General features: G+C 37.8%; 1 protein-coding gene across 1 annotated transcript; it reads left to right on the plus strand.

Moving 5' to 3' along the window:
- Window positions 1-1164: 1164 nt before the first annotated feature.
- Window positions 1165-25703, plus strand: LOC121414019 (lanosterol 14-alpha demethylase-like). Its single transcript, XM_041607059.1, has 12 exons — window positions 1165-1328; window positions 1446-1616; window positions 5256-5360; window positions 5914-6090; window positions 7508-7634; window positions 8993-9049; window positions 10118-10281; window positions 12267-12467; window positions 13553-13618; window positions 20714-20809; window positions 21895-22007; window positions 23610-25703. The coding sequence occupies exons 2-12, from the start codon at window positions 1476-1478 to the stop codon at window positions 23851-23853; spliced, it is 1491 nt and encodes a 496-aa protein (XP_041462993.1). The 5' UTR covers window positions 1165-1328; window positions 1446-1475; the 3' UTR covers window positions 23854-25703.
- Window positions 25704-26770: the final 1067 nt, after the last annotated feature.

Below are 26770 nucleotides of genomic sequence, written 5' to 3' on the forward strand. Positions count from 1 at the left end.
TTGTCATTAAAGATTAAACAGAAATTATGATTGGAAATTATTCAACCTCCAAGGCCTCCAAGCCAGTAGCGGACCGTGACCCGGAGGAGACAAAGCATTGGGGGGGGGGGGGGCTGAATTGTTTGTGAACAATGCCGTGCACCCCCCATGCTTTGTCTCCTCGGGGTCACGGTCCGCCACTGCTCCAAACCAAGTCTTCAGGCGAAATATAGCCAACATTAATGGTTTTAAGGGGCCAGTACTGGCGGATCCAAGGGGGGGGGGGGCGGGAGGGCATCCAGTCCAGCCGTGCGCCCCCGGCCACTTTGAGAGGCATAATCAAAATTTTGTGATTATATAATCTGCCGTTCTGACACAAAAGTGCCCCCCGGATCCGCTCCTGCCGATAATCATAATTGATCAATGTTTTTAAACTAAGTCGAAAGGAGGAGGGGTTATCATACCAAGGAGCTAATTCTTGCTATTATACCGATTGTGCCCCTTTCCCCCCCGGCCGACCCCCTCTGACCCAGCTTAATTGGCATAGCTAGACCTACGTGAGACTGGACCTGGAAGAGAACATTTGGAATGTTGAATATTATGTTTAACTGTAATACAGATAGGTCCTATTAATTTTATTCTCGTCAGTTTTCCACACCTTCACCCATATATATGGGGGCCGGAGGGGGGGGGGGGGGGCGCATTTTCAGTTGATTTTAATCTCCTATTTAACTGGGTAATTGATCGTTTGTTTCTTTTCCAAAAAGAAAGTCACAAATAAATTGTTGTTGTCAAATTCTCTTACGCGTGGTTTGATTTGTAATTGGAAAAAAATAAATATCCGGGATAAATATACAAACAGCCCCTGGCCAAAGATCGCTCGTGCCCAGAATTTATATATTTTTTTAAATACGTACAGTACATGTTCAATTTGCGTCGTCTAATTCCAGACCATAATGTTCAAATTGTTCGTACATTACACATATTTTTGTTTCTTATGATAAATAATCTCAAATAATTAATTACTAAATGGACTTTACTGGAAAATCTTCAAAACACTAACCTAATGAAATTTCTCAAATTTACAATGCAAACACATTTACTATCCAAGAATCCCCCATCTCTGAAAATGAACGAGTCCAAGTACCATCCGAGGGTCTTTCGGTCAAAGGTAACGTATCGCACTATCTCTGCGTGAGCATGCCATGAACAAAAAGGCGTCTGCTAGAACTGTAAGCGCTCTACCGAGTCGAGGTTTTTTTGTAGCCCGCTACTCTCCCGTACGTTGCCGACGACACTCCGGTGATATTTTGCCCAAGGCCCGATGTCCTGACTTTGTCTTTCTGAAGGTAACATTCATCTGTCCTAATTTATCTTTCTTTGTATATTGACATTATAATTTCGACGAAAGAAAGTATCTTTGATAGTCTATGACAATTTGTTGACTTAAATCTTTCTTTTCTCAGGTCATATTAAGTGTCATTTGAGCTGCAAACATGGCGAATTTCGTGAATATTTTCGAGTCTGTGGGCGGTGTATTTGGAGAGATGACATTGGCGACAATGATTCTTGTTTCAACGATCTTTGTCCTTGGAATTGCATGGGCTTTTAAGAGTCTTCTTGGACCACAAAACAAGGTAATTTTGCAGCTCATTCATGAGAATCGGCAGCTTGAGAATCATTGGTTTAAAAAATGATTCAAAAGAGGAGGATTATGAAATTTGGAAAATTTTGTCTTGCTGGTTTAACGTTAATAAAGATGCCAGTGTTGTTGTGCCTGGAAGTTGTAGGATGGGGGGTCGGGTATCCGGACCTTTTATATTTTTGAAGCCTTCTTTTTGTCTCTGGATTACAAAAAATACGAATTCAATAAGTTGTACTCATCTAATTTGTTCTCTATAATATTTCCTGACATTTTGTAATAAAAATTGATAAACTTCCCTTGTATTTTTTCCAAGACCAAGTCAAATGACTTTCTAAAATTGATAGTCCGAACACACAACAACTGGGTATAACAATTTTAAAGTAAGTTCATATAGAATCAAGTTAAAATGACCATCAAAGTGTCTGAATGTATAAGTAGTATCATTTCGCCAAGCCCAAGGCAAAGGATTTTGGAAGAGATTGGGCCATGCGTCTTGAACTCGCCCCATGAAAAAGGTGATTTTGTTACCATATGACGAAACACTTCCATTTGAGAACACTATACCCAAGTTCCCCTTCTCAACAATTCTCTTCTCCAAGCACGACAAACCGTAACTGCCTCAAGCAAGCAATTTAAGTATCAAAACACCTGTTTCTTGACGTTGGTCCGAAGATAACACAACAGCCTGGCATATACAGTCACAACAGGGGGCCACACACGATGGGATGCATGCGCAGCGCTCAGTGCGGTCCCTGTAAGCATGCCATCATTTTTATTTGCTTTCCTTATTTCGAGGTCGATTTTCTTCGTTTGGAATTGAAAATGGACTAACATTGGATAACTGAATACAATATGCCTTTGAAAACGTGATTAAATATGGAATACAATAATTTCATTCCGAAGGTCCTACTACAGGCAGAGAAGTCTTACGTAATAGCACAGCTGTTGTTTATCTTTTCGTCCTTTGCTCAACGCTCATATACTGGCCTGTGGGGGTGAAATTGAGACAGCGGGGATTACCCCTGGATTACTTGGCCAAGTGCGGTTGATAAGGGCTTGGAAATGATTTTTAAGAGATCCAAATGGAAAATGGGGTACAACACCGCAGTTTGCAATCTGAACTGTGGTCTTTGTCCAAAGGGGGTTTTGACGTAATGACGCTTTTTCAATTTCATTTGGTTTAACAAAACATCTCAGTTTAACAGAGATTGGGTAATTGATGTCATTCTAATAGATCATGTCTGTAAAAATGAATGCAACAGCACGTGAATTAGTGACAAGGCGATTTATAGAATGAAAAATTGCGAAAGGGGCGGAGGGAGTCCCAGAACCAAAATCCAGTTGAAACCAATTAGAGCAAAACCAATTGAAACCAGTTGGCCAACTGGTTTCAATAGGGAAATTGGAACAACTGGTTCCAATTGAAAACCAGTTGCCAACTGGTTCCAGTTAAAACCAATTGGGCAACTGGAACCAGTTGGCTATTGGTTTCAATTGGTTTTCAATTGGTTCCAGTTCCAATTTCCCTATTAAAACCAGTTGAATCCAATTGGAGGCAACTGGTTTCAATTGGTTCCAATTGAAACCAATTGGAGGCAACTGGTTTTCAACTGGAACCAGTTGAAACCAATTGGTTTCCAACTGGATCCCATTGGAACTTCCAGTTGGAATGAACTTAATTAGTTACAAATTAATTAGCATTTGCACTAACTATTGCTCATGCCAACACAGAAGCAGTGTTATTTGTCTATTAATACCAGTGTAAAGGGCATTGATAATACAGACTTTCATAGGTATATATTCATATTGGAGTTCTTCAAATATATGTATTATTATTTGATGTAATTTGGTAACAGTTAGTGGTGTACTAATTATCTTTGAATCTGTTTTAATTATAATCTATAACATTTATGAACATGGTTTTCACTGCTAAGTATTGGAAACACTATTGGAAACAAATTGAAAAAAATTAAATAGATACATTGTAAATTGTGATGAATCTCATAAAACATTAATCTGTGCACACTGGCAGGAAATAAAATAAATAGATAAAAATAAATAAAATAAAATAAATAAATTAACTGGTTTCAATTGGATCCAGTTGGGTAACTGGAAAATTTCCAATTGGAAACCAATTGGAAATCATTTCCAGTTACCCAACTGGATCCAGTTAGGATTTCCAGTTACCCAACTGGTTCCAGTTTTATTTCCAGTTACCCAACTGGTTCCAGTTAGAAATCATTTCCAGTTGGAAGTCATTTCCAGTTACCCAACTGGTTCCAGTTAGGATTTCCAGTTACCCAACTGGTTCCAGTTAGAAATCATTTCCAGTTGGAAGTCATTTCCAGTTACCCAACTGGTTCCAGTTAGAAATCATTTCCAGTTGGAAGTCATATCCAGTTACCCAACTGGTTCCAGTTAGGATTTCCAGTTGCCCAACTGGTTTCAATTGGTTTCAACTGGAAATTGTTAAATTCCAGTTAAAACCAATTGAAACCAGTTGGAAATCCAACTGGTTTCAATTGGATTTTGGTCCTGGGGTGGTACACATGATGATAAAGTTTATTTTGGAGAGATATGTTTCTTATATTAATGACTAATGTAATGTGAATAACTTAGGTCAGAGATGCCAAGTTCAAAGACCAGCTATGCGTGAGATTTTCTGTGAATCTGAGGGAGATCACAGACATTGTGTACAATGTATATGGGGATAGGCTGTGATAGTTGCGTGAGACAGAAATTTGAGGGGATGAACAAGAGTCCAAAATGCTTGAGTCTCACGCATAATGCGTGAGACTTGGTAGCTCTGTTAGTTCGGGTATGCAAAGGTTTTATTTTATTGTCATTCTATACTAGCTTAATGTGACTAGTATAATAAATCTTTACTCTCTACAATTCATGTTGATTAATTAATTGTCATTTACAACAAATTAATTAAGAAACTCTTATTATACTCACACACAAAATTTACACAGGAACACATGATTATGATTTTTTTCAGCTGAATAGAGACATACATGTATTGTCATGAAATTGGTGTCAGTGAATGTATCAGCTGCATTAGGGTTAATATAGTTTGAGCTTATATTCTGACCCGGGGGGGGGGGGCACTCAGTATATAATGCATAGTGGGTATGTGCCGTGGAGGGGACCCCCATTTTTACACTCAAATTTCCGTTCCAAGGCATAGCACTTTCGTCTCATTGAGCAAAAGAACAAAGAAAGCCGCTCCAAGGCATAGCATTTTCTTCTATTAAATCGAGACAAAAAAGAAAGAAATATGCTCCAAAGCTTTGCATATTTTCCATTACGCCGTTCCGTCCACATTGATCTGCTACATAAGCTGCATTTTTGGTGAAAAGCGGCCGGAGAGCGCTGTCAGAACATTGCCTCTACGCTAGCGCACCTGGCGCCCGTGCCGCCAGGCTAGCTGCATGCACGTTCCATAGGGATGCATACGCAATCATCCATTCCAAGGAATTTCCATTTTCGCAAAAATTTGTGCCCTCCCCCCTGGGATTCTGACACTGGTCTTTATATAGCAAAAAAACAAAAACAATGTGGTTGTGGATCTTGTCTTTGGACTGGTATTAGATAAATAAATTCTGCCTTGTATTTTATTTTCTTGCAGGACATTAAACTCCCCCCTCGTCTGCCGACTGGTATTCCATTCCTTGGCCAAGCAGTGGCTTTCAATCAGAGTCCTATTGACTTTTTGGAGAATGCCTATGAAAAGGTAAGGAGTGGTTGAAAATGGATGTCAATTTGAACTCTGTTTCAACAGCAATCTACCCTCCAATTATAAGCACTATTTAAAGTAATTTTGTAACATTGACATTGGTCAGATTTTCTCTCCAATTATAATGCTAAGTAATCTTGTAACATAGACATTGGTTAGACTTTCATAACTTGAATGTGCTTTATTTTTATTCATATTTCAATTTGCTCAACCCTTACATAAGTTAACCAGCCACCCAAAAACTAACAATAAGTCACCCAGGGAGGTACTCTGTAAAATAATAGGCAAAATAGTAATTTGGTCTACAAAAAGTAAAAATCAGAAAATTAACTTATCTGAAAGATACTGCCAAAATTTGAAGTTGTAAAGTTGAATAAATGACAACAGTTTCATTGACACCATTAATGGGGAACGACTTGGAAGTTTAACGGAGATTGTACAGTGAGCACATCTCATTCTTGAGTGACCTGTCTCTGGATTCAGTTGAGTCTTCTTTTATGAATGATAAATAATTAACTCTAACATTAACCTCTATTGTTTCTTCTTACAGTATGGAGATGTATTCTCCTTCACAATGGTCGGCAAGACCTTCACCTACCTGATTGGATCAGAGGCCAGTGCTCTCCTCTTCAACAGCAAGAATGAGAACCTGAACGCGGAAGAAGTCTACAGCAATCTGACCGTCCCTGTCTTCGGGAAAGGCGTGGCTTACGATGTCCCCAATCCAGTATGTCCAGTCTTGTTGATTTCATTCTCCTGCATTTAGAAGTCCAGTTTCACTTAGGCCATGCTCTAATTCTGTGCTAGTCTTATGGGAAGCCAAACATTTCAAAATTGTGTTTACATTGTATGTTTCTTATGTTTACTTTGGTCTTTCCTAGTGGTGAAAACAACTGTTTTATTATTTTCAGACAGTTATGAAAGATTTGGGTGTCAAATGAGCGGATAAATTGAACGTCTGCTGTGAGAGATTATGTAAAAATTGGCTATCCATATTCAAACCAGAAACTTAGACCAGAGTTTAAAGTAAACCCAAGTTCAAAATAGAGGCCATAGTGTTTAAAAATATGTGATTACTTGTACTTATTTTTGTCACACCAACATAGCTGAAACAAGACATGGGTGCTGCTTTTTAAAGCAGCAGCATTGTCGACAACAAATCTTAACTGAGATCAAAATTTTGTTATGCCGTAATTTGAAAGGAGAAGTAACTATTTAATGAAACCTTAGACTGTAAATATTAAGACTATCTCTAAATTTGTTACATCAGTTTGGTGTAACCAAAGAAAATTTCAATTTATGAAAAATGTACATGTAAACTAGAATATACCTGATAATAAAATAAAACTTTCACATGGTATTGAATTTCAAACCTTCAATTGATGAAGTCAAACAGTGGAAAAACATTGCATTCAGGATTTCTTCATATTTTTCTTTCTTGAAATTGTCAGCTTCCAATGTTCCATTTTGCTCTGCTGCCATATTTATTAACAATTTTTCCCAAGCCCCAAGATGACACAAAGACAAGTCACAGATGTTTTGTCTCAAATCTGAAACTGCTTTATGTTAGTACATGAAGATGTTCCTTCAAGAGGTTCCTGAGCCCCTGTCTTACAAAGACTTACGATTGATTCAATTAATCGTAACTCTATGGAAATCCATCAGTGTCATAATTTTTTCTACAGGAAATTTGCCCAATGTCCTTTATAAACAAAGAGAAGCACAGGGAATTTTCAAGAAAACAATGAATGCATGAGTATACATCATAGTTAGAAAATATTTTGAACAAACATGAATTATAGATGTTGACATCTTACGATTGATCCAATTAATAGTAACTCTATGGAAATCCATCAGTGTCATAATTTTTTCTACAGGAAATTTGCCCAATGTCCTTTATAAACAAAGAAGCATGGTAAAGTTTCAAGAAAACAATAAATGCCGGCATGAGTATACATCATAGTCAGAAAATATTTTGAACAAACATGAATTATAGATGTTGACGTTGCTGGCCATCCATAGTTGTGATTGATTGGATCAATCGTAACTCTTTGTAAGACAGGCCCCTGATCTCTTCTTTGTCCTGGAATTGTGAACATTCTCCAAGACTCTCATTGAATCATGTACTGGTTGATTGCTCGTAGGTGTTCTTGGAGCAGAAGAAGATGCTTAAGACTGGTCTCAACATCCAGCAGTTCAAGAGACATATACCACTGATAGAGGAGGAGACGAGGGAGTACTTCAACAGATGGGGGAACAGCGGTGAAAAGAGTAAGATATTATTATAAGTAGTGATATAATAAAAATCCGCTTTTATATAGCGCTTAATACATCGGAACGACGGGTCTAAGCGCTTTACAGATTTATTATTACCCTGGTCATCGGATTCAATCAGTCATTTCCGCACACAATGTGTGCACATCCTCCATTCCCTGTGAGGCACACACAGTATCACACATCCTACCAGGTACCCATTTAGCACCTGGGTCGAGAGTGGCAAACTGTGGATTAAAGCCTTGCCAAAGGACACCAGACCGTGGTGGGATTCAAACACACGACCCTCTGTTTACAAGACGAGAGTCAGAACCACTACACTGCGGCTCCTCCACGTTGAAAAAGATAATACCTTTGCACGTGCTTGATCAGGGCAAGGCGCATGGCATGTACTCCACTGTACACCTTGGGAATCACCAATTTGACACAAATATTAATGGAGCTGATCAATTTTGTTAGATGAACTTGAAGCTATTATCATCTGTGCCCCTCTATTTTCAAGTTTGCTTTTTGCTCCCTCTGATTTAAAAACCCTGGATCTGCCACTGCCCTTTGCTTTAAGATTTTTTTTTAATGCATAGTGTTTAATACACCAATATGACACACAGATACATTGGATTTGATTTATTTCAAAGCATGTATAATATTGAAGTCCTTTGGGTTGTAGTTATTAAGTTAATCTTTTTCCTTTCCCGGCATTCATGTGATTCTCCTTATTAATGTGGAGCGTTGTGGCCACGTGGATTAGTCTCTGGACTTTAAACAGAGGGTCGTGGGTTCGAATCCCAGCCATGGCGTAGTTTCCTTCAGCAAGAAATTTATCCACGTTGTGCTGTACTCGACTCAGAAGAGGTGAATGGGTACCCAGTAGGATTTATTCCTTGAATGCTTTAGTGCCTATTAATATGGCGACTGAGCTACGGCCGGGGTGATAATATAATACCAAGTATCAAAACGCAGTTGAGTATAGGCAAATAGTAACTGCGCTATATAAATGGACATATTATTATTATTATTATTAATGCTATTGTTTGTATATGTTGTTCATATGTTTGATTATGCCAAACAAAATTATGAACAATAGAACAGGTGAAGTGTTAGCATGTAGTTACTTGTAACTTGTGTGTTTTCATTATAGTTGATTTTAGCAATATTGTAAAAGAAATAAATCTCCTGCATTTTAAATCTTTTTGTATACACTGTATTTTGGAATAGGGGCAACTTTTGTCAAGTATTCAAAGAGGAAACTAATAGCATTTAAAGTCTAAGAAATGATGATTGTAGACTGTATGATAAATTCATTTTCCTGAAGTTATTCACTGAAATTTGTGCTTGAATTATCTTTCACCTTTCAGACCTCTTTGTTGCTTTATCCGAGCTGATCATTCTGACTGCTAGCCGATGTCTGCATGGTAAGAAGTTATTCAAATAATATAATACACTCATAAAGGTATATTGATATTACTTGTGAATTTGTATTGCACAATAAGTATATTTACTTGCAATCTATGACCTGTGATGACTTTAGGCTTTGAGTCCTCTCTGAGGGACCCCTGAGCGTGAGCTTATAGTAATAAGTCATTATTAACATATCAATTTAAACAAAAGATTACGAGAGAACTCTCTTTTGTTTACAATCTCCACTCTTTCTTGTATGTTATCTTGCATCCATGATGAGGAAAGAACTTCAGACAGTTCAAAAGACCCTTTATACTGTTGCCCACTCACAGCATGCATTAACAAAAATAACTCCATGATCTATTTGATGTGACATGAACTTGAACCTTGTTATCAAATCTCTTTATTTGAACCTGCTATCTTGGTTCTCAATGACATCACACACCTTGAAACAATTAATGCTGTGTGCACATTTGAACTCTAAACCTACTCCAGATCTAAATGTTTGTTTATAAAGTAAATTTGATAATGATAAATCAGGAATATTTTTTGTTTGCCCAAATTATTAAACTGGAGAAATCAAGGTTCATGTGTTTGTGATTATGAGAGAAGGCATGTGTATGGATGGGGGGGGGGGTAATAAGACATTTACTACCTTCTTGATGGTAATGTAAAGTTCAGTAACCAACCAACCCCCCCCCCCCTCCTTCAACTCACAAGTATATTCTTGTACCTTTTGAAATTGTAGACTTGGTTTTTTTTGCAGGAGTTTCTGCATTTTATTCATAAAGCAATAACAAACGATAAAACTTGATACAATAAGAATGACATAAATGAGTACATGTTTGTGTGACAATCGAACAGATAAATATTGTATAAGACTGAAAACTGCATAAATAAAGCATGTAAAATAGTAAGTTGTGTAAAAATGCAGGGGCCAGCTATAACAAACAGGCAACTGCTTGAAACAATAGCAGCCATGAGGGAGGGCGACTTATGAAATCACCCGAATAACTTCACTGAAATAAGGTAAAATATTTGTAAAACTTTCTATGACTGTCTTGTATACCTTTGATCTTTAGGGAAGGAGATCCGGAGTGTATTGAACGAGGAAGTAGCTCAGCTGTATGCGGATCTTGATGGTGGGTTCACCCATCTTGCCTGGCTGGCTCCCAGCTGGATACCATTCCCAAGCTTTCTAAGGAGAGATAGAGCTCATAAGAAAATTAAACAAATATTCTACAAGGTGAGATAGTTTCTAGTATAGAGATTGTTTTATTTTGAACTACATTAGACCCTGTATAAGTCGACCCGAGTCCTGTAACACAAAGGTAAGCGATTTATCGCAAACCTGATTTTCATGATTGATTGTTCCTTGTAGCCAATGGAATCAATCGTACAAAATGTTCTCAGATCATTGCTAAGCTTTGTGTTACGCGCCTCTGGTTGTACAGAATTGTGTGGACCCATGACTTTCAAGTGCCCAGTACCCAGCAGAAAACATGTGGATAGAGCTTTTTTGTTAGTTGCTCCTCGGCCTTGCAATTCTCTACCAGTCCAACTCTGTGATTGTACCAACACTGAGACCTTCAAATCTAAAGTAAAGACCTATCTTTTCCAGCAACTGTGTAAATAATGTGTGACGTATTGGGGAGCCGGTGACTTTGAATGTTTTGTACGGATAAATGGCGCTATACAAATGCTGTTTTTCATCATCATCGTCGTCATTGCCACCATTATCATCATCATCATCATCTTCATCACAATCATCATCAACATCATCATCATTATCATCATCATCAACACCACCACCATCATCATCATCAACACCACCATCATCATCATCATCATAATTCATCATCATCAACTTTGGTAAAGGCATATTTATTTACTACAGCGGTCAGATTGAAACGATGTCTCTAATACGCTTTGCATATATAGTAATATTCCAGTCAGCAGATTTATGCACAATCTCCCCACCCTGGAGGGAGTATGCCAGCGGTGTTTAGTCAAGACGCTTGAATTGCTAATCCAACAGCATTGATGTGCACATCCTATCGGGTAACCACATAATGCGTACATGTACATGCGTCCATCATCTCTATATGTCTCTATTTCATAAAATGTACACAAATATGGTTATTAGATCAATGTAATTTCAGGTAACTTGTTTTTTTTCAATCATTGTGTGAGATATACACATATTTCAATATTTTTTTTTCATCTGCAAGAGCAGTGCGCATTTTAGCTTGCATGCAGCTTGAGCACCGCAGTGTGGAGGGTGGCCAAGTATGGATTGATGCCTTGCCAAACAATTCTACTACTTTGGTGGGCTTTGAAATAATAACCCTCTGATTATTAGGCCATGGGAGTCATATATTATTTTTAGGTTTATTTTGAAAAAAGAGCAGAACATTCATGATAAAAACAACATTCTCTTTGGGGTTGTTTGGTAACTGTAGTAGTAAAAGTGAAGTATGTATCCAACCACTGAAGAGAGACAAGAAAAGTGGTTTTGTGGGTGGAATTGTGCTTTAATATAGACTTTTTCTTATATAACTTAATCTAACCAAGAATCTTTGTTCAAGGAAAAAATGTATGACCTAAGTTGATTTGGTTATAAGTTCCTGTTCAGGTTGGTTGTTAATGTATATGCAGACCTGCCAACCAGTACGTTTTAGGCCTATTTAGTACATTTTTGCAACCAAAATACGGCAGTACGTTTTTTCTTTAAAAAATACACTTTTGGTAAAAAAAATTATAATTCATTGAGAAAAATCATCTCTATATGTCTCTATTTCATAAAATATACACGAATATGGTTATTAGATCTATGTAATTTCAGGTAACTTGTTTTTTTTTTCAATCATTTTGTGAGATATACACATGTTTCAATGTTTCTTTTTCATCTGCAAGAGCAGTGCGCATTTTAGCTTGCATGCAGCTTGAGCACCGCGATGAGCTAGTGCGCCAAGCATTTTATTATGAAATACACTTTTTTGGGGAAAAATACAGTTTTTTGTCACAGAATACAGTTTTTCATTCCTAGAGGTTGGCAGGTCTGTACATGTTTATGTACAGAAATCAAACTTGAGATCCATAGTGTTAGACTTAATCACAAAACCACAATGCTGCTTAAAATATAATTAGGAGAGACTATCTTACGAAAATACTCACACGTATATAATCTCAACTCAATATTTCAATTGTGTTGTATTTACCCTGGTACAGGCCATCGCCAAACGACGTGAGACCGGAGTTGAAGACGACATGCTTCAAACGCTGATTGAGTCTCGTTACAAATCAGGGCGCCCCCTATCTGATGACGAGATCGCAGGGATGTGTATAGGTTTGCTCCTAGCTGGTCAGCATACTTCATCTACCACCAGTGCTTGGCTAGGATTCTTTGTTGCTAGGGATAAAGAACTTCAGGTATACTTCATTCTTTATTTCAACATGGCCAGAGGCATTCCACTTGTTAATAGTTGAGTACCCCATGCCATGGCCCCAATTCAAACCAGAGCTTGTATATATCTTATTCCAAATTTGTCTTGAATTATGATTCATTGCTGCTAGAGGTTAACAACTCATCTCATTTTTGTCTCAATTATATCTCAGTCAGGGGCCTGTCTTACCAAAAGTTGTAATAGGAAATTCAGATCAATCTTGACTTGACTTTATATTGTATCAGATCAAAATCATATCAAGATTGACATAAATTTCCCGTCTATTTTGTACAAAATCTGAGGTTTTTATTTTATTTGATTTTATTTGAATCTATAAATGGCAAATCTTTGTAAGACTTGGAAAAATGTATTAAATGTATTCTCACTCCGATTTCAAATACAATTTTTTTCCTGTTTCCTATACTGCGATACTTAAAACATGGTCAAAACCTTGCAAAGAGCAAAATTGAGGAAAAGTTTTAACTCTTTTGAGAACTAGTAAGCAGGGTTGGGCTCAATTTTAAGGTATTTGATCAATTCCGTAATTATTTACATTTTTTAGAGTAATTGTATTTGAGATTTTGTGAGGGAAAGTAATTGTTATTTGAAATAATGTAATTGACTTCATTTACTTTTAAATACATTTAATTACTTAATAAACTTACTTAAAGTTGTGATTTAATTGTGACCTTTTCCATGTCAACTGCTTCAGCATCAAAGAGTGAAATAGGCAATGTCGGTGCTCTTTAACATAAACCTTCATCTTGTCTGTTTCTCTGTAACTTAGAATTATGTTGAAATAGGTGGTGCTTCGTACAGAATACAAATTAATTTAATTTATGACTTTTATATAAAGAAATGAAAATTGTAATTGACGAAAGTAATCGATAACTGTAATTGAAAAAATGTAATTTAATTGAAAAGTAACTGTACTTGAACATTAATTTTTCTTCAATTATGTCATTGTGATTGAAGAAAGTAATTGAGCCCTACCCTGCTAGTAAGTGTTGAAGTCTTCAAAACAGTAAAATTTATCAATTTATTCATTTTTTTATTTTTTTATTGGTACAGGAACGCTGTATAGCAGAGCAAACCAAAGTGTGTGGGGATATATCAGCACCGGTCACATACGAACAGGTACGTCACAGTCTTATTAATCCACTCTGACAAAACCCTGCATCATGTTGAAATGTACCTTGAGGTTCTGTGTTGTAAATCAGAGGAGTGTTTCGTCGCCTGAGAAGCATAGTGACGTTAACTGATTTTACGTGCACAATAAAAGATTCAAGAAATTCGCTTTTTAAAGTTTTTTTGACAATGTTTTAAGATGGATTTTGCAAATTTGCGTGAATAATTCCCTTAGAATTTTCACACAAAAAACTTGAAGATGTCTTTGGACCTATATCAAGGAATCACAAGAAAATGTGAGCATTTCCAGATAATACAGGCTGTTGAAAAGTTAGCACCTTATGCTTCTTGAATCTTTGTGGATTGGTGGGCGCACATGGGAGCGTTAATTACGTAGCACCCTTATGCTTCTTGAATCTCTCCCAGCCAGTAAAAATTAGATTAAGGGTTGCTCTCATAGCAAGGACTAAAACTCAAGATGCGCCATAGCATGTTACTTAAAGTATTGTACAACTTAAACACTTAATGTATTGTACATCCATTGGAAGAGCCGTGGTGTAGTGGTTCTGACTCTCGCCTAGTAAACAGAGGATTGTGTGTTCAAATCCCACCGCGGTTTAGCGTCCTTTGGCAAGGCGTTAATCCACACTTTGCCACTCTCGACCCAGGTGCTAATTGGGTACCCGGTAGGATGCGAAAGATATTGTATGTTTGATTTTGCCAGTGCCATTTATTTATTTATTTTTATTTATTTATTTCACATCTTTATCCAGAGTAGCCTGTTCAGCTTTATACAAACAAATATGCAAAATTACACAATATATACAATTAAAAAATTCATTAAAATCGCTGGTCTTCCACAGGGCTCTGCATAAATACCAAAAAACATATATTTCATAACATAAAGAAAACATAAGTAAAGAAAATATATATACACATCAGAATAAGATTTGGAATGAGAAAGTAAAAGGACGTGGTAAGATAGGAAGAAAGAGATAGAGAGAGAGAAAGGGCCAGAGGTAAACAGAGAGAGAGTTCAGGAGCAAAGGTAATTATGTAACATTTGACCAGTCAGGCATATTCTTAAGAAAAGCATAAGATAGCATAGGATAAAAACCAAATCGAGGAAGTGATCATGCATTTCTATTTAAACACAATACATGTAGCATGTGCTGTAAGTATGAGAAGTGATGTCATATTCTTATCTGTGATTATATCATTTTAGGAGTAATTTAAAGGAGGCTGGCCGCTTTTCTAGTCGCGTAGCGTCCGGAAGGTTGTTCCACTTTGTGGCACCTGAATAAAGGAAAGAATTTTGATAAAAAGAGGTGGAACATTTTGGGAGTCTCAAAATCAGTTTATTTGATCGTCTAGAGTTCCTCATTAGTACGGTGTCTAGAAGTACAATTCTACGTGAAAGTATAGGTGGGGCAAGTTCATGAATTATTTTAAACATTGTGCAGCAGGCAGATTTCCAAAAGAGTTTGTCCAATGTTGGCCAAGATAATTTATTAAATACTTCATTGGACGGGGTTTCCCAAGTTAAGTGTGAAATTAAGTATGCTGCCCTTTTATGTAGGCGATTAAGGATATCGTAATTGACATCACTTCTCCCTGTCCACACATTACAACAATAGAGAATATGGGGCACTATATACCCCCAGTAAATCTGTGACAATTGTTCAGCGGAGAAGGTAGATCTCAGTCTCCTCAAAATACCCAACTTTTGCTTAACATCTTTTGCAACTTTGTTTGTATGACTCCTAAAGTCTAGATATGAGTCAATGATAACACCAAGGCATTTATATTCATTTACACATGCTATGGATTTTCCGTCTGTAATAATATCTAAGTTTTTATCTTGTAATGTGCAAACTCTTTGACGCGAACCAAGTAGCATTGTCTTAGTCTTATCGACATTGAGAATAAGCTTGTTTCGAATTAACCATTCATGTGTTCGCTTCATTACTTCATTAAGCTGTGTTTCAATGTCGTGTTTAGATGTGCCTGATACAGATATGGTCGTATCATCGGCATACATGAACACAGATCCATTTGGAATACTCTTTGGTAGGTCATTTATAAATAAAACAAACATTAGTGGGCCAAGTACCGACCCTTGGGGAAGACCTATATTGATATCTTTAATTGTCGACTTATTATTTTCTACAGAAACATACTGTTTGCGATGAGCAAGATACGAGTGAAACCATTTAAGACTACTTGCACTACAACCATACTTTGCTAATTTATCTAAAAGGAGTTCATGGTTCACAGTGTCGAATGCTCGACGTAAATCGAGGAAGATAAGTCCATTCATTTTCCTATTGTCGACGTTACGAGACCATTCATCTATCATACAAAGAAGAGCCGTTTCACACGAGTGGTTTGGTCTGAAACCGAACTGGCTCGAGCATAATAGCGATCTTCTGCTTAGATAGGACATGAGTTCTGAATGGACAGCCTTTTCTATTACTTTTGATATAACAGGCAATATTGTTATTGGCCTATAGTTACTTGGGTTACTTTTATCGCCCGATTTGAAGATTGGTTGAACACGGCCAATTTTCCAAGCGTCAGGGAAGGTACACGATTCAATTGATAAATTCAAAATGTATACAAGTGACTGTATTAAATTTGGTAGTTTACATGCATATTTCAAGAGTCTTACAGATAAATTATCATGCCCTGTGCCCTTTTTCACTCTTAATTTGTTTATTTCCGAAATAACAAATTCAGAAGAAATTGATGGCATCTCAAAAACATCGTTATCATGTACTGGTGCTTTATTTGTTGCATCCACGTCATGCCTATGAGGTGCTAAATTATCGCTGTCAAACAGAATGCGATTGTAGTCAGATTCAGATACTTTTGCAATTTTTTCGACAGACTCAACAAAATAATCGTTCAAGTATCTGGCGACTTCATCTGCATCAGATATAATACTTTCATTTACTTCCAGGCATATTTTATTATTCTTATTATTTTTACAAATGCTTTTAAGAACTGTCCAGATTGCGCCAGAGTTTCCAGCGTTATTGTTTATCTGTAACTGTATAAATTCACTTTTTGCTTCCTTGATTTTATGAGTAATAACATTTCGCAGACGCCTATATGCAGTCCATATCACTTGGCTGTTCAAAGTTGTGGCTTTCTTGTGCAAAAGGTCACGAGTATTCATTAAAGAAATTAAGTCTCCTGTGATCCATGGACATGGATTATTACGAATGCGTTTTCTTTTGAAGGGGGCATGATCGTTTACTGCATTCATAAACATATTATACCATAATTCCCATGCATAATTCACATCCTTTGTATCAAATACTAAATAAAAAGGTAATTGTGACAAAGTTTGTTCAAATGATTCTGAACTGAAGTCCTTAAAACTCCTCCATTCGATGTAATTGTCTAACTTTTTAGGGGAATCGCTTCCAAATACGGTGAAGACCAGAAAATGATCACTCAAAAATGTTCTAAATACTCCAGTCATTGAATGGTTTTCAGAATCAGTGGTAAAAATATGGTCAATTATTGTACTTGAGCCTGATGTAATTCTGGTAGGAATGTCAACAAGTTGGTCAAATAAGTAGCCGGACATCAATGTTTGCAAGCTATTAGCAAGATGATCTGCTTTCGAAGTACTAAAATCACAGTTCAAGTCGCCTAATATAATGATCTCATCAGCCACATCAATGACTTTCTGCATTAGGCGATTAAGTTCATCAAAGAAAGATACTGGTGAGTTGGGTGGCCTGTACAGTACACATACGTATATATTCTTTTTGTTAACGTGTAAATTTATCCAAAGTGCTTCCAAACTACTATCAAATTGTGAAAGATGTTTAAAGTGAAGGGTTTCTCTGACGTAAAACGCGACACCTCCACCATGTCGAGACCTATCTTTTCTCAATATTGTAAATCCTTCCATAGCTAACTCTGAATCGGTTATTGTCTCATCACAGTGTGTTTCGGTTACCGCTGTAATATCAAACGTGAAGTTTTTCAACAGAAGGCTAAATTCATCTATTTTAGCTGGTAATGAATTTATATTGATATGACATAATTTCATTCCTGATTTTGAGATGGGAGGAATGCTTCCATCAATAAGATCATGATATTCACATTGGTGTTGGGGTGGCATGAATTTCATTGACTTGGTCGTCTGTTCAGGAGTCTCCTCGCCGTATCCAGAGAATCTATCCAATCCCGAGGGAACAGTCGCTCTCGATACATCTTTTTCCTGCGGTTCATTTTGTGGTTCGGGGGAAAAGGAAAATCATTGTCACTCAGTCTCTCGGAGCCTGGGTAGTATTGAACTGATTCCCGTGTTTGACGGGGCAGATTCAGAGAAGCGGGGTGCGTCCCGGAGTATGTCTCGCCATGGACCCCCATGGTCTCGCCAGGCATGACTCCTCGCATATGTCGAATAATGTTCACGGCTAATAACCGCGCTCCGCTTTTATTCAGATGTACGCCATCTCTCGTCAGGAGTGTCGAGTCGATGTTCCCATTGTCGATGTATGACCAATTGTTCTGATTGGCCAATAGTTTCAGCGACTCGTTGACGTCATCAACCTTCTTTCGAGTTTCCGAGCTCTCGTTGCGCCGGTGAATGATTGATAAGATAGTGACAAACTCGAAATCGTGGCATTTCTTCAATTCTTCAATCAGTGAGGTGTGTTTGGCAACAATTTCACTGGAGTCATCGATCACGACATTGTTTGTTCCGAGGTGAAAAATAACCTCAACAGGCTTACTAATTTGAACGAAGTCACACACTCTGTCATACGCATCTTCAAGCTTAGCGCCTGGGAGGGTCCTACATGCAACACGGCGTTTTGACAATCGGGCTGGGATTAATCCTCTTGTCATGGAATCACCGATAATGAGAATATCTGCTTTCACATCGTTCTTGCTTTTGGGCCTACAAGAACTTTCGTGGATTGCACGGTGCTTTTCCCTGTAAGCCTTTAGTTGATCATCAATGGAATTTCCTGATTGGCCACTGTCCTCTTTGCTTACATCACGAACAAGATTAGAGTCATTAGATGCAATAAGATTATTCACTGTGATCGATAATGTCTTTATTTGCTGCTGGAGAGAAATGAGATTAAAGCCTATTGAAGAGCAGCTTTTGCATGCTTGTTTTGATTTTTCCTCTGTGTGCTCGACTTCATGGAGGATTACTTCGTCTTGATCATCATGATCGTGTAGATCTCTCTGGTCATGGTCGCCATATTTATCTTGTTCATGCATGGTGACGAAATGTTCACATATCTTAGAATCAAGATGCGGTAATATATGACACACAAGATCTGTCACATAGTCAATTCGTGCTTTCTCATCTTTCTGCTCTATGTTATGTTCATAAAAATAATGCAGATGGTGGACGGCTAATCGTAACGCAGATGTAGTCATATATTTCGGTAATTTTTATCTGAAATCTTCAGAACCCAGGGCTCCGGTATGAGTATTTGATTTCAGCGTCATTGTAAAGAAAATCTACACTTATTTGGAACGTATATATACTGATAGAATTGATAACACTGTCACAAACTCTAATATCCTCGATAAAATGTCACTGTTCAGTCAGTGTAACACATCTATTCTCACCAGTATTATGTTCACATAACTGTAGGCACCGGGGTGAATGTATGGGACTACGATCTCGGACGTCCGTGGCGTTTCAAATTTCTCTCTCTATCACAGCACATTTAAGAACCACAAAAATCACTCCAGAAAATAAGACTAAACCATCACATGGAAGATAAATAAGCAGTTCGATCACAAGGCAAACGATAACAATGGATATATTAAGTATCATCAAGGCAAATAAAGTCCAAATTCAGTCGATAGCTTTCTCTTAAGGGGAAGTCAGTGTTTGTTGCAGATCAAATGTGAAGGATTAAAAACTAGGATCAGTGTTGCATCACATTTTGTCTGTGTATTTTTCTTCCCTTGCCCTCTCTTTCCCAGTGATATGTTTCTTCTGTTCTTCAGCAGCATTTGCTTTTTCAGTTGAATCCATCAAGTCAAATTGTGAGCATCTATTACATCTATCCTTTTTAGGGACATGAAAGCCTAAATTGAAGTACTTCCTGAATACTTGTCTGTACACATATTCTGTAAATGGGACATTTTCTGAAATATATTGCTCTGTAAAGAGTCTGTACATTGTTGACATGTCTGGTGGAAGGAATTGCTTTTCTGTGTTTTTTCTGCAGTATTTGAGATTTCATTACTTGAAATGTAGGTATGTGCCTTTTGACCTTTTCTATGATCGAATCCTGTGTCTTGTTGCCAGGAGGGTGTTTCCCTCTCATGCCCTTGGCACCAAAGGGGCTGCTCTTCTTGTTCACCGTATAATGCACACAATTTCCAGTAATTCCTACAGTAGTCAGAAGAAATCTCTGACATACCTGTTTGTTATTCACCAAAAAGAAGAAAATACAGAACTGTTAACGCTGTGATTTATTTTAAAAATTGGGACAGGTCTGAAAGCCAGGCATACTGGCGTTAACCTAGAACTCACCGCACCGTAAGAGTTAACGCCCATATGCTTTTCAAGAATAGCGCCAAAATGAGTTAACGTCAATACGTTTCTGATGGATATCTCAATAAATTTTTGAATTTGCGATTTTTCGATTAGACCAAACGAAAGAAGTAAAAACTCTAAAAGATGATATGTAAAACAAAAAATTGACCCGGGGACGAAAATTTCGAGTTAACGTCACAATGCTTCTCAGACGACGATTTCATAGTCTGTGATTTTCACTAACAACGGATATAAGCTACTGAAATCCTTGCTCCTGATTGGCTAAGAACAAATTAGTCACCAACTGTTAGCATCATGAAGCTTGGTTTATGTTAACCATCAAAGTTTTGACAGTATGCAGAAGAATCCCTCTGTTAACCGAGCTCCAGATAGGATATCCATATTTCTGTGTATAAATCTACTAACTTTGCTAATTGCAGACAACCTTTACTGGCAATTTATAATGGGGATTTTGAGGCAGATGATCACAAATTATGTATATTTTGTGAGACTTGCTTTGCAAGCAGTTGAAATTTAATCAGCGAACAATATTTTGCATATCGTTTTAGCTGAAAGACATGCAGTTACTGGACAACTGTGTCAAGGAGACACTGAGACTGAGACCACCAATCATGACCATGATGAGGGTTGCTAAATCTTCCTTGGTAAGTGTATCAATCCAGTGCATTTCTGACTCCGCTTTACTATCTGATAATAGCATAACGTTTATAAACATTTCATATTGACTAGATATTATAATTGCACATGGAAACAAACACTCTTTATTATTGAGTTCTTTGTTTTAATAAGTAATGCATCTAAATGTTTATTGCTATTTTATACCGATTTTATTTTTGTATATTTGTGAACCCGACTAGTGAGGAGAGCTTCATAGCATTAACAGTTCTATATTTTCTTCTTTTTGGTGAATAACAAACAGTAGTTGGTGGTAATTTCTTTTTCTTATACATATTCTTGTTGCCTTTTGCCTGGAAATAAAATAAATAAATGAATCTGGGTTTTTTCAGGATTGGGGGGGGAGTGCAGGGAGGCAAATGGCACTGTTTTCTTTGGGCAGAATTAAGATGCAAAAGATAGGAGAAACATTGAAAGAAAAAAGTTTAATCTGATGGTCAACCAAAATAGGCCAGTATGATCAAGCATCGTTTCTGAAAAGGGGTACTATTTTGGTGCTTGCCCTTGACACTATTTCCAACTAGGTATTAAAGCCTCTCGATTAATCTTCATAGCCATAGGCCATTCCATTTTACGAAGCAGTCTAATAGTGTCCATGAGTGTCTGTGGTTTAAGCTTCATAAATATTAATAATTTTGGAAGGGTTTCACACATCAAGGAATTTCTTTAATCCCCCTGAAGCAAGACAGAGAGGGGGGTATGGTATTGTCTATAACTTCTGAAAAGTCATGATTCTATAAATGTGTGTATTAAAAGCCATCTTTTGTCAAGGAGAGTCTTGTTCAGGTTGGTAATGCATGCAAGGTATTTAGATTGGTGTTCCTGGTCTTATTGCACAGAGTTATGTCTATGATGGTAACTTAATGATACTTCTACATGTATACTAGTAACAGGGACATAAAAGTGTATGAAGTCTGGAATTTGTTGGGTTTTTTTTGGGGGGGGGAGATCCGGCATGGGAACATGTTGGGTCTCTGGATTACTGGCAATATTCATAAAGTTTCAGTGGAAAAAATGAGGTTCAGTCGATTATTTAACTATTATTCACTTGTAGACCTACAAGGGCATGACCATTCCTGCTGGCCATCAGGTGTGTGTGTCACCAACGGTCAATCAAAGATTGAAGGACAACTGGATGCCAGGACCTAAGGATTTCAACCCAGACAGGTGAGCATTTGATGATGATGATAAGCGGTGGTGTTGGTGATGATGAATATGATGGTGGTGGTAGTGGTTGGTGCTTGTGGTAATGACCATTCCCGTCATTCATCAGGTGTGTGTCACCAACAGTCAATCAAAGATTGAAGGACAATTTGATGCCAGGACCCAAGGATTTCAACCCAGACAGGTGAGGATTTGATGATGATACCTGGTGGTGGTGGTTGGCGGTGTTGATGATGGTGGTGGTTGGTGGTGTTGATGATGGTGGTGGTTGGTGGTGGTGGTAATGATCATTCCTGCTGACCATCAGGTGTGTGTGTCACCAATGGTTAATCAAAGATTGAAGGACAATTGGATGCCAGGACCCAAGAATTTCAAATCGGACAGGTGAGCACTTGATGATACCTGGTGGTGGTGGGCGGTGGTGGTAATGACCATTCCTGCTAGCCATCAGGTGTGTGTGTCACCAATGGTCAATCAAAGATTGAAGGACAATTGGATGCCAGGGGCCAAGGATTTCAAATCAGACAGGTGAGCATTTGATGATGATAGCCAGTGGTGGTGGGCAGTGTTGATGGTGGTGTTTGGTGCTGATGGTAATTACCATTCTTGCTTGTGATCTGGTGTGTGTCACCAACGGGAAATTAGAAATTGAAGGACAACTGGATTCTAGGACCTAAGGATGTCAACCCAGACTGGTGGAAATATGATGATAGCTGGTGATGGTGAATACTATGATGGTAGTAATGATGAAGGTGTATTGTATGTTGCAGGCACGTGCCTCATTAACAGTCATTTAGAGATTAAAAGACAATTTGGATTTTAACCCACACGGGTACAGATACAGAAGTGATGATAGAGGTGTGTGTTTTAACGGTTGATCAGAGATTGAAGGACCATTGGATACTTTGCCATAAGGATTTTAACCTAGATAATGGTGATGATGTTGGTAGTGATAAAGATATGGGCTTCATCTCTGGTCAATCAGAGATTGAAAGACAGCTGGATGCCAGGATATAAGAATTCAAAACAGAGGGATGAAAAGATGATGATGATGATGGTGATGATGGTAATGATGATGGTAATGGTGATGATGATGATGGTGATGACGGTGATGATGGTGATGATGAATGATGATGATGGTGATGGTGATGATGATGGTAATGGTGATGATGGTGACGATGGTGATGTTGATGAGGGTGATGAAGTTGATGATGGGAATCATGGTTGTGATAGTGAATATGCCAATGGTGCTCAGGATGGTGTGCTTATGCTATTGCATCAGTGGCAGTGCTGCCCAGCAATGCTCTTGGTAACAACCAAGTACAAGAGCAAGTATGCCCTTAGGAGCAGTGACACAACATTTTGCTCCTGCAACAATTGCTCTGGTCTGATTATCTCAGAAGGCATAGGGTTAGAGTTAGGATTGTTATAGAATTTTTGTTACAGAATAATGTAAAGATAAGGATTGGGGTTTGTTGGATAGGTTTTATGTTTGGCTTAACGTGTACATTTACTATCGGCGCAGTTGTTGCGGGAGCAAATGTCATGAAACCTTAGGAACTTGTAACAGCTGGTTGCATCACCTTATTGTCAATCACATTACAGGTTCCTTGACGAGAGCAAATCCAACAGCGAGAAGTTCTCCTACGTACCCTTCGGGGCTGGCCGTCATCGATGCATCGGAGAGAACTTTGCCTACGTTCAAATCAAGACCATCTGGTCCGTCATGCTGAGGATATTCGAGTTTGACCTGGTCGATGGCTACTTCCCCGACATCAACTACCAAACCATGATCCACACCCCTCTTAATCCCATAATCCGGTATAAACGCAGGGAGGAACTATCGTGAGCAGGGGTGGATTTGGAAGCCCGTTATTGTGTCTAGCTCGTGCATCAGTATTGTTCTCGTGTCTGTTGTAGGGTGTGTTTTGAATTGTGAATGGATGGTCTGTGATAGCATAGCTACTAATTCGTGAAAGAAATAGTAAGAATGGATGCTCTGTAACACTGTTATGTCTTTTTCGCAATTTTAACAATGGAGGACATGTTACCACCTGTATTGTTGTATTAAGAAATGCCTATTCAAACAAACAGTATTTCCATGGATGTTTAATTATTCATTGATGGACATTTTATAAATTATTATTTATGCCACCACCCTCAAGGTTTCCGGAGTATCCGAATCAATCAGTTCATTCCCACAAGTTGATTTTCTAGTAAATCCACTGACTACTGAATTCTGAAATTCACATAGACTTTGTAAATGGACCATTCTGATTAAGTAAGCATTTGGTTAATAATGAAACAGAGCTTGATGTTGTGTAGTGTGTGATATACTACCTCAATGATGACGGCTCTCCCTCCTTTGCCTATATAGGAAATATATAGGAAAATGAGATTTATGTTCCCAGCAATTACACACATATTAATATGTGGTGTATGGTTATTGTATTTGACACTTCACTTTATAAGTATGCTAATAGTTTCTGGGGTTTTTTTTGCAAAATGTGGTATGAAGATATATATGCACATATTATGAACATTGAAGTGAAGTTTAACCATCCATTTGCCCATGAATATGATTTACTATTACAAATCCTTGGCAGCTGCTGTAATGAAAACTTGCACTGAAGGAAAGTCCTACCACAATAGTATATATTGGTGTTTTCTGTCTTTAAAGTGCACAAATTATAATTATCCCCCTCTCCCCCCCCCCCCCCCAATAAAGGTGAAGTTATGGATGGGCGTTCCTTGAATCATGAAGGGAATGTATGCTGCTTTTGAGGTGAAACCCCAAATCTAGGGACAAGCACTAAAATAAAAGTTGATATATCTACTATACCTTGGCAAGATTATTCTAAGGGGGGGGGGGGGGTGATCTTCCGATGTATTATTAATATGCAGGGTCATCAGGTATTTCAATCAATTGCAGGATTATTTGTTTTTTCTTTGAAATATTGGCATTTCATAGATTAAATCAACTTGAAAAATTATTATTTTCTGAAAGCTAGATGGTTTTTACTTATTCTTTGAAAAAGAGATAAAGTTGTGCTCAAAAGTTAGTAAACCCCACCACAAAATGCACACTTTCATGCCGAATGAAGACAACAGCACTACAATGTTGGCAAGCCAGAGAAATGAAGTTATCGAATGCAATATATTCTATCAGCCGACGTCACAATTATATCTAAAACAAGGCAAAATTAAGTGTCATTTTAATTTTCTGGTGGGGTAACTTTTGAGCACCACTGTGTATGGTGGTATGTTGCGTCATAGCGAGAACCTGACCAAACTATATTTGGCATCCATGCACAAACAAATACTACTTCATAAACATAATTTCCATTTTATGTGTATTTTTCCAGCACATTCATTTATTTCAGGAATGTTGTATTTTAACATTTCCACATTTGTTTACTTTTTTTTCCCTGTAAACACATTTTGTTTTATATCTTTGAAGGCACCATATATAATTAGACGTTCGTATGAACGAGTGTCCATAAGTGAAAATAAAATGACATTAAACTACGAATGCCTTTAGACTAGCATAGCTACAACTTTACAAACATGTATTCAGGTGTGTGGGACTAAGTAAGTAATTACTATTTGATTCCGGATTTGTAATACTATAAAAAAAAAACTCCCTCCAAATTTATAAGACGTTATCCGTACACCTCATCTTGCGTAGTAAAAGGAAAATATGAAGTTTATCATCTTCTTAAAACCAGTACGTGGATAGAGCTTCCACGCACACATTTTGAGACCACGGGAAACAAAGTTCTACACCTTTTTTCCCCCAGTGCGTGTGCATACGTGGAGTAATTTACGCATTGGTATGGCCCAATACACGGTTGAGTAAATTGCCGATTCGTCTATTGACAACTCGACCACTCACCACATGGTCCACCTTCATCTAGTCTAATGTGATTCCGTCCATCAACATTTCGTATTACAACCACTCGGTCCATTAACCGTTTAGTCCAATTACCACTTTGTCTAATCCCATTTCGTCTCATAACCAGTTGTTCTAATATCGATTTCATTTTCATTCATTTGGCACAATTAACACTAAGTCCAATTAGACCCAATGGCAACTGGACCAACTGGTTATTACAGGCATTTGCAATCAGACCATGTGGATAGTGGACGAAGTGATGGTAGACCGAATGATAGTAGACGAGTTGACAATTGGACAAAATGGCATTAGACGAATTGGAAATAAACCACTGTTTACTGTATCATGGAGTAGTTTCCCTTGGTCTCAGAGGTCGTGTGTACAAGCTCCACCCAGCTTATGGATAATCATGATTGATCTAGATATCAGGGGGGCGTTTCACAAAGATTTAAGTATTACTCAAAGTCGCACTTAAATGTCTAATTGCGCGCGATATAAAAGGCATGACCGCATTGGTCAGATCATGCCAAGAGGGCGGGCACTACTGCGTATTGATCAATAAGATTGCTTGCTCGTTGCATATTATGTGCGCGTGGGCATTTAAGTGCGACTTTATTTAAATCTTTGTGAAAAACCCCCCAGATGTCAACTTGAAGGTATACACATGAATTATGTCTGGATCAGATTGATGGCAATTAGCGATCATTATACTGTCCAAATTAAAAATGCAATGTACATTCTACTCTACCAGTCAGTTGAACATGAACACGAATGTCCATTGTCGTGATATTCCGTACGTTGTACACCTTCCTAATATGATTTCCATTCAAAAACAAAATAGTGCCTGAATATTACATGCTCTGATCAACAG

Source organism: Lytechinus variegatus, chromosome 4 (assembly GCF_018143015.1).
Source record: "Lytechinus variegatus isolate NC3 chromosome 4, Lvar_3.0, whole genome shotgun sequence".
NCBI classification, from domain to species: domain Eukaryota; kingdom Metazoa; phylum Echinodermata; class Echinoidea; order Temnopleuroida; family Toxopneustidae; genus Lytechinus; species Lytechinus variegatus.

Bases quoted from the DNA above. Each gene is read 5' to 3' on its own strand.
- LOC121414019 (XM_041607059.1), top strand. From the start codon at position 1,476: ATGGCGAATTTCGTGAATATTTTCGAGTCTGTGGGCGGTGTATTTGGA. The intron at 5,361-5,913 runs GTAAGGAGTGGT...TTCTTCTTACAG, and splicing joins TGGAGAATGCCTATGAAAAG to TATGGAGATGTATTCTCCTT. The intron at 10,282-12,266 runs GTGAGATAGTTT...ACCCTGGTACAG, and splicing joins TTAAACAAATATTCTACAAG to GCCATCGCCAAACGACGTGA.